This window comes from Hyperolius riggenbachi, chromosome 6 (assembly GCF_040937935.1).
Source record: "Hyperolius riggenbachi isolate aHypRig1 chromosome 6, aHypRig1.pri, whole genome shotgun sequence".
Taxonomy (NCBI): domain Eukaryota; kingdom Metazoa; phylum Chordata; class Amphibia; order Anura; family Hyperoliidae; genus Hyperolius; species Hyperolius riggenbachi.
The window spans coordinates 298,683,264-298,695,259 of record NC_090651.1 but is presented as its reverse complement, the minus strand read 5'-3'; the positions used below and the strand labels follow the sequence as shown (position 1 = coordinate 298,695,259).

At 46.4% G+C, this 11,996-nt stretch overlaps 1 protein-coding gene across 1 annotated transcript; it reads left to right on the top strand.

Annotated features, from left to right (window-relative positions):
• The first annotated feature begins 3,035 nt into the window (after positions 1-3,035).
• On the top strand, positions 3,036-10,449 carry LOC137521640 (ferritin, higher subunit). The gene is made up of 4 exons (XM_068241150.1): positions 3,036-3,302; positions 6,328-6,474; positions 8,169-8,294; positions 10,098-10,449. The coding sequence occupies exons 1-4, from the start codon at positions 3,201-3,203 to the stop codon at positions 10,251-10,253; spliced, it is 531 nt and encodes a 176-aa protein (XP_068097251.1). The 5' UTR covers positions 3,036-3,200; the 3' UTR covers positions 10,254-10,449.
• Positions 10,450-11,996: the final 1,547 nt, after the last annotated feature.

Genomic DNA, 11,996 nt, shown 5'->3' with positions numbered 1-11,996 from the left:
TGCAAGGCCTGGGTTGTTGTGTCTCACAAAGCGTGGCCTTCTCCTCCTGCGCCTGCTCCTGTTCCATCACGTCTGCTGCTGCTGGGTTAGCGTTGCCGCGTGGTCCCTGTTTATTGAACCACTTATCTTTATTACATTTATGACTGCATGGCGGTACAAAGCATGCTATCCGCACGCTTCTTGCCCTCATGCAAGGCCGGGGTTGTTGTGTCTCACAAAGCGTGGCCTTCTTCTCCTCCTGCGCCACCCTCCTCCTGTTCCATCACGTGTGCTGCTGCTGGGTTAGCGTTACCGGTCCCTTTTCCTGGAACCTCTTATATGTATTACATTTATGACTGCATGCCGACAAAAAACATGTTACCTGTGCAAAGAAAACAGACATTTCCCGCATTTAAAAGACATTTTTTCCTTTGAAACTTTAAAATCGATTTTCTCAAAAACCAGAAGCTCTTTTTGCTAATTTTTTTTTCCTCTTGTACCCACTCCCAAGGTGCACATACCCTGTAAATTTGGGGTATGTAGCATGTAAGGAGGCTTTACAAACCACAAAAGTTCGGGTCCCCATTGACTTCCATTATGTTCGGAGTTCGGGTCGAACACCCGAACATCGCGGCCATGTTCGGCCTGTTCGGCCCGAACCCGAACATCTAGATGTTCGCCCAACACTACTTTAGGCTACTTTCAGACTGCTGTGATGTGATTATATTGTAATGGTACACTCACGTTGGTACGTTGGCAGTGCGATGCGGCGGAATCAGTCAGAATAACGCAAGGCATGCTTTGCATTACCAGACAACGCATGCATTTATAGTTGTGGTGAAGCATGCTTTTTATACACTGTATGCTTTACTGCATGCGTTGACATGGCATGTGTAACTCACGATGTGACTTTTCCCCTCCGGTGCATTGCGAGCCCGTTTTTGCAAGATGTTTAACCAGAGATGTTTTCGCCCCTGTGTGAACCAACCCTCAGGTGGGAAAATAAGGGTGTGATCCCAGAGAGTGATGGTGTGAGCTCGTTGTTTTCCGTGCAATCTTAAGCCGCATACTCACCGCAGCAACGAGGAAGATGGATCTAGCGATGTCTCCCTGACGACAAGCATCCTGCGATCCATCTTCCGGCCGGCGGGTATGTGCGACGTCACACAGCGTTACACGATGGGCGCGAATAGGAAGTCAAGTGATTGCGGTACTTAGCGCATTGTTGTTAGGGATGTTAAAGATCCTATCCCCCGTGACAGTTGTTATCGCCGCATTACTCTAAACGACAGCCGTTGATTGTGCGCCTGTATCCATGTTGCAAAATCACGGAAGCTCATCGCTCAAAGTATCACCTGTCTGGAAAATCGTTGAGAACATTGCGTCGTGGGTACTCAGCTTAAGGTCTCTTTTGCAATATGAAATTAAATTGCAATTGCACCTCAATTGCATTTCTGCAAGGGCTCTTTTCCGCTATGAAACATGATCGCAATTGTGCGATCGTGTGTCAAACTAATTTCCACTTATGCAATTGTGATTGAGCTATTACACTCAATATATAAGATCAATCACATCCAAAATGTGGCAGGACGACAGTTCCGCCTAGGACAAAATCGCAACGCAATCGAATCGTACTCATGGAAATGGACGCTGCCATTTCCATTAATTTTACTGTACCCTGCACTTTGTGACCCGTTAGCGATCAGAATCAGATTGCAAAACGCAGACTAGTGGAAAAGGGCAATTTCTAATGTCCACGACTGCGGTCGAGGTACTATACTCAGTATAGGAGCTCAGTTGCTCCCAAAATGCAGCAGGATGAAGATTACGCTAGGTACAAAATCGCACCGCAATCAGATCACACTTATGGAAACGGTCACCACAGTTTCCATTACGTTTTAACTGTACCCTGCGTTTTGCGATCTGTTAACAATTTGAAACAGATCGCAAAACGCAGCACACAAAATGTAAGAGGTACAAAGAGTCCTAAATGTGGCCATACATCAGGCGACTAGGCGGGCGATCGACCATCCAATATGATTATTATAATCGAATTGGATGAAAATCGTTGCCGCCAAGAGCATGCCCGAATGACAAAGCGACCAATTTTGGGACAGAAATTGGTTGCTTTGTCTATCGTGCATGCTGGAAGATGTCGGGCCGAAGTTGCTTCGTCAGGTGCGCGGCAGTACGGCGGCGATTTCCGGAATGAGCGTCGAGATGGCGAAACCCACACAGCAATGTATAAATGTGCCCCCGTGTGCATTTATACGTTACCTGTCCTGTAGCAGCCTCCGCGCGGTGTCCCGTAACCTCCGGACGACTATCCATACGCGCTACTGGCGCATAGCCTCCGACGTTGGTGCATAATGTCAGACGCTATGCGCCAGCACCGCGTACGGAAAACCGCCTGGAGGTTACGGGACACCGCACGGAGGCTGCAACAGGACAGGTAATGTATAAATGCACACACGGGGGGATATGCACTACTATTTTATACATTGGGGGCAGCGGCGGTGTGAACGCAGCGGGCTCAGCCGATTACCTGAAGATTTCATGCTGATATCAGATGGGAATCAGCCTGTAGTATATGGGCAGAATCGATAAGAAACAAATTTATCTCTAATCAGATTCGATTAGAGATAAATTTGTCTCTTTGTCGATTCTGCCCATAATCGCCAGGTGTATGGCTACCCTTACTTCTTTACGTAAAAACAGAGCACTATAAACGATTGCAAAGGATAAGAACCTTTTTGTCATTGTGTAACTGATAACTGGTTTTATCACACCTTTTTAGACATCTGCTTGCTTAGCAACATGACAAGTAAAACATAAAGTTGTAAATACACCTGTAGAAAATATAGAACATTGTGTAACAGAAGTGATTCTGCATTTTTTGCACATGGCCCCACAATTGCTGCTTATGAAACAAATTCCCCTGTATCTTTCTCTGGCTGTGTGCAACATACCTGGGCTGTGATTGGCTGCTGGGGGATGATGTCAGTGAAGGGAGGGGAGCCCTGGGCTGGGCTGGCTGCTTATAAGCACAGAGATCCTTTGTGTAGACACCAGATCACATCCTGACTCTGAGTAGAGTTCTTGCTTCAACAGTGTTTGAACGGAACCTCTCTGAGTCCTTCGCTCTTTCCATTTTTTAAAAAACATCATCTTTTGCTTTTTGTGACTTTTTTTTGTGCCATCCAAACCACCGAAAAGCCGAAATGGAGTCCCAAGTGCGCCACAACTTCCACCGCGACTGCGAGGCTGCCATCAACCGCATGATCAATATGGAGCTGTACGCCTCCTACACCTATCTCTCCATGGTGAGTATCCTCTTACTATCTTATATTTCATACATGGGTGAATGAAATGTTCCAGGGGGTTCTGGGTCACCATGAGCTGTCTGGGTATTCCCTAACACAGTGTTCCCCAACCCTGTCCTCAAGGCCAACCAACAGTATATGTTTTGTGGAAATCCACAGCGGTAATCTGTTCTGCTGAGACACTAATTACCTCACCTGTGAATGTTTGTGGTTTTCTGCAAAACATGTACTGTTGGTGGGCCTTGAGGACAGGGTTGGGGAACTCTAGTCTGCACATGGCTGAGTGATTGCTGTTCCTCATCTGGCTAAGAGCGTGACTCCCGAAAGCTAATATAAAAAAAAAATGTGTTACTGCAAATAAAGAATATCACATTTTGTTACTCAACCTCATGATCAGTTTATAGCGCCCTCTAGCTCTTAAAAAAACTGCCATGGCCTGTGCTGCTCTGAAGCAGTAACTAAAGCAAACCTTTTTTTATTGCTATTGTTAGTCTGTTGGAATTGTTCATAGACAAGGAATATTTATATTGCGCTTTTCTCCTGGTGGACTCAAAGCGCCAGAGCTGCAGCCACTAGGACATGCTCTACAGGCAGTAGAATCTTGCCCAAGGTCTCCTTACTGCATAGGTGCTGGCTTACTGAACAGGAGGAACCAAGATTCAGACCCGGTCTCCTGTGTCAGAGGCAGAGCCCTATAACCAGTACACTGTCCAGCCACAGCTTACGGGGAGAAAAAAAACTTGAGGGCCTAGAGGACACTCACGCAAACATGGGGAGAACATACAAACTCCATGTAGCTAGCTGAGACTCCTAGACGCCATTTAGGATCAGGCCATGTGCTATCAGCACAGCCATTATAGAAGCTGTCATTGCAGATGGATGCTAGCTTTCTTATTAGCATATGTATTGACTACTGCCCTCTGAACAATGGTGTAAACCTTTGTTTGCCTTCCTATTTACAACAGGACACAGTGTTGTCAGTTTGTTTCTCCTAGCCTAAGCTCACACCCTAACCCCCAGTCAGTATCAGCTCTGTGCAGTGCCCCACACCCTATATTCCTGCTGCCTTGTGTGTCTTATCTGCCCATGTCCTCTGAGGGAGGATGGAGACTTGTTTTTCTCTGCAGTACAAGTATGGGAGGGGGAGCAAGGAAGGCTGGGCCTACTGCCTCCCTCACACCCACCTAACATGTTGTGGGCTGTAGAGTCAATACCTAAGATTAACCCTTTTTCTGACTGAGCTATGCAAGGGGTGGTCTCTCAAGGACTTGGTGCATTGCCAATCCATATACTGTACGTGGCAGTCTTATGTTCTTCTATTTCCATTCTATTTATTTTAAAAGAATAGGCCAATAACAATGTTTCTGTTTGAATTTATTGAACTAATATTTAACACTATATGAGAAGAAACATAAGCCAAAAAAAAAAGTTTCAGATAATATCAGAATGTTTAATGCCATGGGCATTGCAGCGCTGGGTCCCTGGTTTGAATCCCAGCCAGGGCACTATCTGCAAAGAGTTTGTATGTTCTCTCCGTGTCTGCGTGGGTTTCCTCCAGGCACGCCGGTTTCCTCCCACATTCCAAAAACATATGGATAAGTTAATTGGCTCCCCCTAAAAAAATTGTGTGTGTGTGTGTGTATATATATATATATATATATATATATATATATATATATATATATATATATATATATATATATATATATATATATATATATATATATATATATATATATATATATATATATATATATATATATATATATAGTACAGCGCTGCGTAATATGTCGGCGCTATATAAATACATAATAATAATGCCATTACATACTTTCTGATATTTGGGGATTTTTACACTATACAGTCTTCTACAATCTTTGGTAAAATGAAACCATATTTTTTAGTAAAGATTGCATACAAATTTTTTTTTTTGTTACCACCATCCCTTAGTTGGAAAGAAACTTCAGCAGTCCTTGGACACCTTTTAGTTGTTGGTAGGGATGGGACGACGAATCCGGCTAATCCACGAATCCCTCGAATATTGGGAACTATTCGAATCCCGACGCCATTTTCCACTTTACAAATCCGCCGAATCCCGACGCTGCATCGCCGCGCATCCGCCGCTCGCACTCGTCATCCTACGACCCCCCCCCCCCCCCCCGCGTCTCCTCCGCCCGCCCTGCGCCTCCTCCGCCCGCCCGCATACTTTGTATCAACTCACCTGTCCAGTGGAGCGCAGAGCGGCGGACCTCTCGCTGACTTCCTGGTTCCCTCTAGTGACGGCTTTTACAATATCAGTAAAAGCCGGTCCGGCCACTAGAGGGAACCGAGAAGTAACGACGAGGTCTGCCGCTCTGCGCTCCACTGGACAGGTGAGATGATACTTATGCAGGGGTGAGTGGAGGAGGCACGGGGACGGAGGAGGCCGTGGGGGTGAGCGGAGGAGGCCGTGGGGGTGAGCGGAGGAGGCCGTGGGGGTGAGCGGAGGAGGCACGGGGGGGGGGGGGGGGAGGAGCGACTCCTACCTACAGGCCTCTATACCTGCCTACCTACATACCTACCTATACTTAAGGCCCTATACCCTGCTACCTATACTGAAGGTCCCTTTAACTACCTACCTAAAAGGCCCCCTATACGTACCTACCTACATACCTACCTATACTTAAGGCCTCTATATACCCTGCTACCTATAATGAAGGCCCATATACCTTTCTACCTATACTGCAGGCCCTTATACCTTGCTACCTATACTGAAAGCTACCAATATTGAAGGCACCCATACCTAGCTAGCTATACTGAAGGCACCTTTACCTCGCTACCTATACTGCGGGCAACTATACCACGGATCGCACAATTCGTATGTGCAGGATTCGTTAGATTCGAGATTCGAAAGGTTCGAGATATTCGAGAACCTTTTTAGATTCGGATTCGAAGAAATTGTGGATTCGTCCCATCCCTAGTTGTTGGTCTGTGTTGAATTGTATTTGAGATCCCTAATATCCATTTTCTTGTCTGTTTCTTTCAGTCCTTCTTCTTTGACCGTGATGATGTTGCCCTTCATAATGTGGCCAAGTTCCTCAAGGAGCAGAGTCATGAAGAGCGGGAGCATGCAGAAAAGTTCATGAAGTATCAGAACAAGCGTGGAGGTCGCATTGTCCTGCAGGACATCAAGGTGAGTTATGGGCTGTGTCCTCCATATTGGTGAGGCCTGTACGTCCAAACACTGAGTAGTTGTATCATAACATTATCCTTGTTAATGGAAACAGCTTAGCTGTTCACTACTCAATATAGTCAGATTATGTGGAGGCAAGAGCGTATGCCATGACCAGATCTGGTTATTATCCAACCTTGTTTTTTTTTTCTCTTCTGTTTGTCATTCCGATATGTTTGATAATAGCCAAGGGGACATTAAAGAGACTCTGAAGCGAGAATAAATCTCGCTTCAGAGCTCATAGTTAGCAGGGGCACGTGTGCCCCTGCTAAACCGCCGCTAAACGGGGGTCCCTCACCTCACAAATCCCCTCCGAGCAGCCGGGGATCTCTTCCTGGTTGAGGCAAGGCTAACCGCCGCAGCCCTGCCCCACGCGCGTCTGTCAGCGCGTATCTCCGCCCCTCTCAGTCCTCCTTCACTGAGAGGGGCGGGGGAGAGGCGGCGATGCGCCGCTGATAGACGCGACTAGAAGCAGGGCTGCAGCCGTTAGCCCTGCCTCTAGGAGCAGCAAAATATACGACCAATTTGGTCGTTGATTTTGCGGGGGGGGGTTGGGGGTGAAGGGACCCCCGTTTAGCCGCGGGATAGCGGCGTTTTAGCAGGGGCATACGTGTCCCTGCTATCTATGAGCTCTGAAGCGAGAATTATTTTCGCTTCAGTGTCTCTTTAACTTCCATTATATACTGTAGATGAATGTCCATCTGTTTTGCAAGCCAAATGTAGACTTAAAATATTGGCAATTATTTACAGTGGCATTACTACAAGCCATGCTTACGCCCCCCCCCCCCCCCCCCCCTACCACCACCACCACCTTTTTTCCCATCAACTCAATGTTTAAAGTTCCATAACCCTGCCCCTGTGGTGACACTTACACACAGGGGATCATCTACAAGATATCTAATAGCAAGTGTGGCCACCATGACTCCTTCCACCTCCAAGTGTCCACAAAAATACCTGCTCTTAGATTACCCACTGTTTCTCAGAGGAAGGGTAAGAATTTTTCCTTGTTCACTTAGATCAGGGGTCCCCAAACTTTTTGTATACATAAAATGATGTAGAAGTCTTTGCGGGCCACACAGTGAAGCATACCCAGGTGACAACCTGCAGTCCAATTGGACAGCAGTGTCACCTGATGTGGAATTTGATTGGAAACCAGCAAATTACTGCTTTCTGGCTTCCATGTGGATGGAGGATGCCAGCACTGCTATTCTATATGTGGACCACCAATAATTAAGATGTAGCTGACCGCATCTATAAGTAATACTTTTTGTGTGTGGGGGGCCGGTAAAAAAGCTTCAGGGGGCCGCATTTGGCCCGCGGGCCTTAGTTTGAGGACCACTGACTCAGATCTTAAAATTTCTCTTTACCAGTAAGCAAAAACCATGTATCAAGTCAGGTTGAGGGGATAACAAAAAAATGTACGTATCACAAACAGATTAATGAGATGCATGGAGAAGCCAGACTTGAGGCATTCACATAACTCGTTTGGCCGGTTTATACCTCACTTTTTTTTTTTTTTTTTTATGAACTCTTGATGAAATTGACAACACACTCCCCAGCTGCCACTTACCTTTGTTCTGCCATCAGTAGTTGTTTTGTACTAAAAATATTTATACTATATACAAACGTTATAAATTCTTCTGCGTTATTTTTAGAAACCAGAGCGTGACGAGTGGGGCAACACCCTAGAGGCCATGCAGACTGCTCTACAACTGGAGAAAACCGTGAACCAGGCTCTGCTGGACCTGCACAAAATAGGATCTGACAAGGTGGACCCCCATGTAAGTATCCATCCAAACTGTTCAGACTTGTTATTTGAGGAAGTTGGTGTCAGCTTTCTTAGACTTAACTGGTACCACCTTCAATTTTGATTGGTCAATCACTGACCAGTTTTACCACCTCCATGTAGTACAGGGGTGTCAGAATCAAATACAAAGTGGGACAAAACTGTACACTGGGACCTAGTCACGGGCCAACCTCAATGTCTACTGGCCAACTTCCTCCCTTATAAACTTCCCAGATAGCCCCTCTCCCTCCCCTATACAATTCCCTGGTGTTTAGTGCTTTACCCCTCCCTCCCACATGTGGCTTCCCTGGTAATCTAGGGCTTCACCTCTGACATAGCTTCCCTGGTGGTCTAGAGTGGGCCAAACATAATGCAAAGTGGGGAAACCCTTGAGGGCCAATTTTAATGGCTCTGAGGGCCAAGTTTGGCCCGCAGGCTGGAGTTTGACATGTATGATAGCGTATCTACACATTTCTTGGACCTCATACTACATGGTGGATGTGAAACTGGCCAATCAGAATAATATTGATATGGTAGGGAAAGATTCCAGAGACACTTTTGTGTTCATGCAATATCACGATCTGTGTCCCATTAGGATTAATATTACCCAATTTACGTTCTGTCAGGAACTTGCAACACCTTTTTAATAGAGACAGTCAAGATAAATAGTATAGTGATGAAGGGTTAGGAGACCCCCTTTATTTTCCTGGTGTTCCTCATTTCCCAGCTCTGCAACCAGCAAGGGTGATGATGAAGGAATATCTTCTCCACCCAAGGTGTTTTTTTTTTTTTTTTCTTTTGGTACTAATAGTCAGAATGCTTTCATCTGGGGTGGGGAACCTCACATTAACGGTAATATGAGTAGTGTATGTAGACCTTTCACTTCAGAATATGTTCAGTGTGACATCAGGTCATGCCCCACTGACATAAGTGAATGGGAAACGTGACTTCAACTGAAGACAAACGGGCAATTACGGGATGTTTACTGCCAGCCTCATTGCTTGTCTTTAAAGGGAAGGTTCAGGGAGGGGATTCAAAAAAATAATAAATTTCCACTTACCTGGGGCTTCCTCCAGCCCGTGGCAGGCAGGAGGTGCCCTCGCCGCCGCTCCCGGTGGTCTCCGGTGCCCGACCTGGCCAGGCCGGCTGCCAGGTCGGGCTCTTCTGCGCTCCATTTCCTGGGACTTCTGCGTCCCACGACGGTGCGCTGACGTAATCGGACGTCAGCGCGCCGTCGTGGGACGCAGAAGTCCCAGGAAATGGAGCGCAGAAGAGCCCGACCTGGCAGCCGGCCTGGCCGGGTCGGGCACCGGAGACCACCGGGAGCCTGCGGAGCGGCGGTGAGGGCACCTCCTGCCTGCCACGGGCTGGAGGAAGCCCCAGGTAAGTGGAAATTTATTATTTTTTTGAATCCCCTCCCTGAACCTTCCCTTTAAAGCATTGCCTATTCAAGTGAATGGACAGTGTCTGTACCACCGTTTTGTCAGTTGCACAAACGCTGTGTTCCAATCCCAATTCTTTTCTGTCATTTAAGCCAACCCTGGAAGCAACATGCTGTGTGCAATAAAATAATTACATCAGTCCTTATCTGGCTGAAATGTCAGCAGTGGGGCAGGCCATCCCACCAGTAATTAAAGCCTCTGCTAAACTAATGTAAAAAGAAGAGGTAAAAATGCAGTTGTTTGTTTTGAGCCACATTGTTTGCATTTTTAATGTGCTATTGATATGCCCTGGGTGCAAATGAAATGTAACCTCATGGTGTCCAGCAGACCTTAATCAGTACTGTTTTGTCTTGCAGCTCTGTGACTTCCTGGAGTCTGAATACCTGGATGAACAGGTGAAGTCCATGAAACAGCTTGGAGATTACATCACTAACCTGAAGCGTGTTGGAGTACCCCAGAACGGCATGGGCGAGTACCTGTTCGACAAGCACACCATGGGAGAGAGCAGCTAAACCGTGCCCCTCCCATTAGGATCCCAGCAAGTCTACTCTGCATCTAATTTATTTATCTACATCTGTGTCAATTTGTTACATCATGTTTGTGCTAAAAAAACAAACTTAGGACCAAAAAGCATTTTTTGTTTTCTACAGGTCATGCAGTAGTTACTGTGCTTTGTCAACAAGTTCAATAAAGTCCTTCTGCATTTTACCTGGCTTGGTCAGTTTTCGTTAATGGTTTTAGATGAAAATTCAAACTGATTTTGTTTAAAGAGAACCTTGGGTATCACAAATTTAAAGTTAATACTTATCTAAGGAGATGGAAGCTCATCCCCTGGAACAAGTGGGGCAGTAGCATGGAGCCGCTTGCACACGAGCGGCTCCAGGTTACTGTGCAGGCACGGCCGTACTTGCGCAGTCGCAATATGTCTACGCGGGGGGGGTGCACTTGGCGACAGGGGACCAGAGGCCCCTATAGGATCCAGTCTTCCCTGTTCTGTAATTATTTACTTTTTAACTATGTGATACCTCAGGTACACTTTAACGCAATATGAAATTAAGTCACAATGAATGAACATAAACACCTCATACTTACTTCTAGTGTAGTCTACTCCTCATTCCTCAATTTCTTTCTCCTCTCCTGCTTCCTGTTTGTCCACTGTCATCAACAGAATTCTCCATACACCATTTTGAAAATGGCCATTACCCCATAACAGCTTCCTGGTCAGCACACTGTTAAACTGTAATATCGCCCACTTGAGCCATAGGGAAACATGGACATTACCTTGCCCATCAGTTATAACTGACAGCAACTAATATATAACTGACAGCAACTGATGTATTTTAGGTCTGACAAGATCTTGTCAGAACTGAAAGGAATTGTTGTAAGAAGAAAATGGTGATCTTCTGAGAGGAACTGACATCAAGGTAAGTATCCAATATTAATTTGCAGGTACATCATGTATTTTAAACTTTACTCAGTTCAGGTTCACTTTAAGCAGGATGCAGCCATGTTACTTGCAAAGCCTACTGAGGTTTCTAATGAGAGGCCAGCACTGCAATACATCTTAAAGGCATCCTATAGAATAATTTAGGTACATAGGAGTCTGCCTCCTTTTACATTATTGAGAAAGACAGGTAGAGAAATGTCTGCAGCAGACAGGATTGGCCACTGTACACACAGAGTGATTGTCGACTGAAACTGTCCCAACTATTGGCTGACCATTATCACATGTGTATGTAGCTGGGTGAAAATCATACAGATAATTCTTTCACCTCCAACTGGGAGATTATAAGTAATCCAGGGGGGTCTGATGGCTGCCGCTCTGTGTGGCCGAGCGGGGGGGGTCCTCAAAGCCCCCTCTGCAGCGATTCCCAGCCTCCCTGTCCTTCCCTTCCTCCCCTCCTTCCTAATGGGCTGCACAGGATGGTGATCCGTCCTGCGCCGCCTCCGATAGGCTTCAGCCTATCGGATGCTGGCGATCCCCGGCCAATCAGAGGCCGGGGATCGCCGATCTCCTTTACAGCAGCGCCGTTTGATGTAAACAGGGGATTTCTTCCCCGTGTGTTTACATTTAGCCTGCGAGGCGCGATCGGAGGCTTGCAGGCTGTTCACGGAGACACCCTCCCTGAACTGACATGGAAAGGCTGTTCGAACAAGCGGCCGTTTCCATGTAAAACCACTTATGACCTGCCGCCGCCTATGAGCGTTAGGCAGTCGTTAAGTGGTTAAGGGGTGCCTTATTTCTGACTCAACTA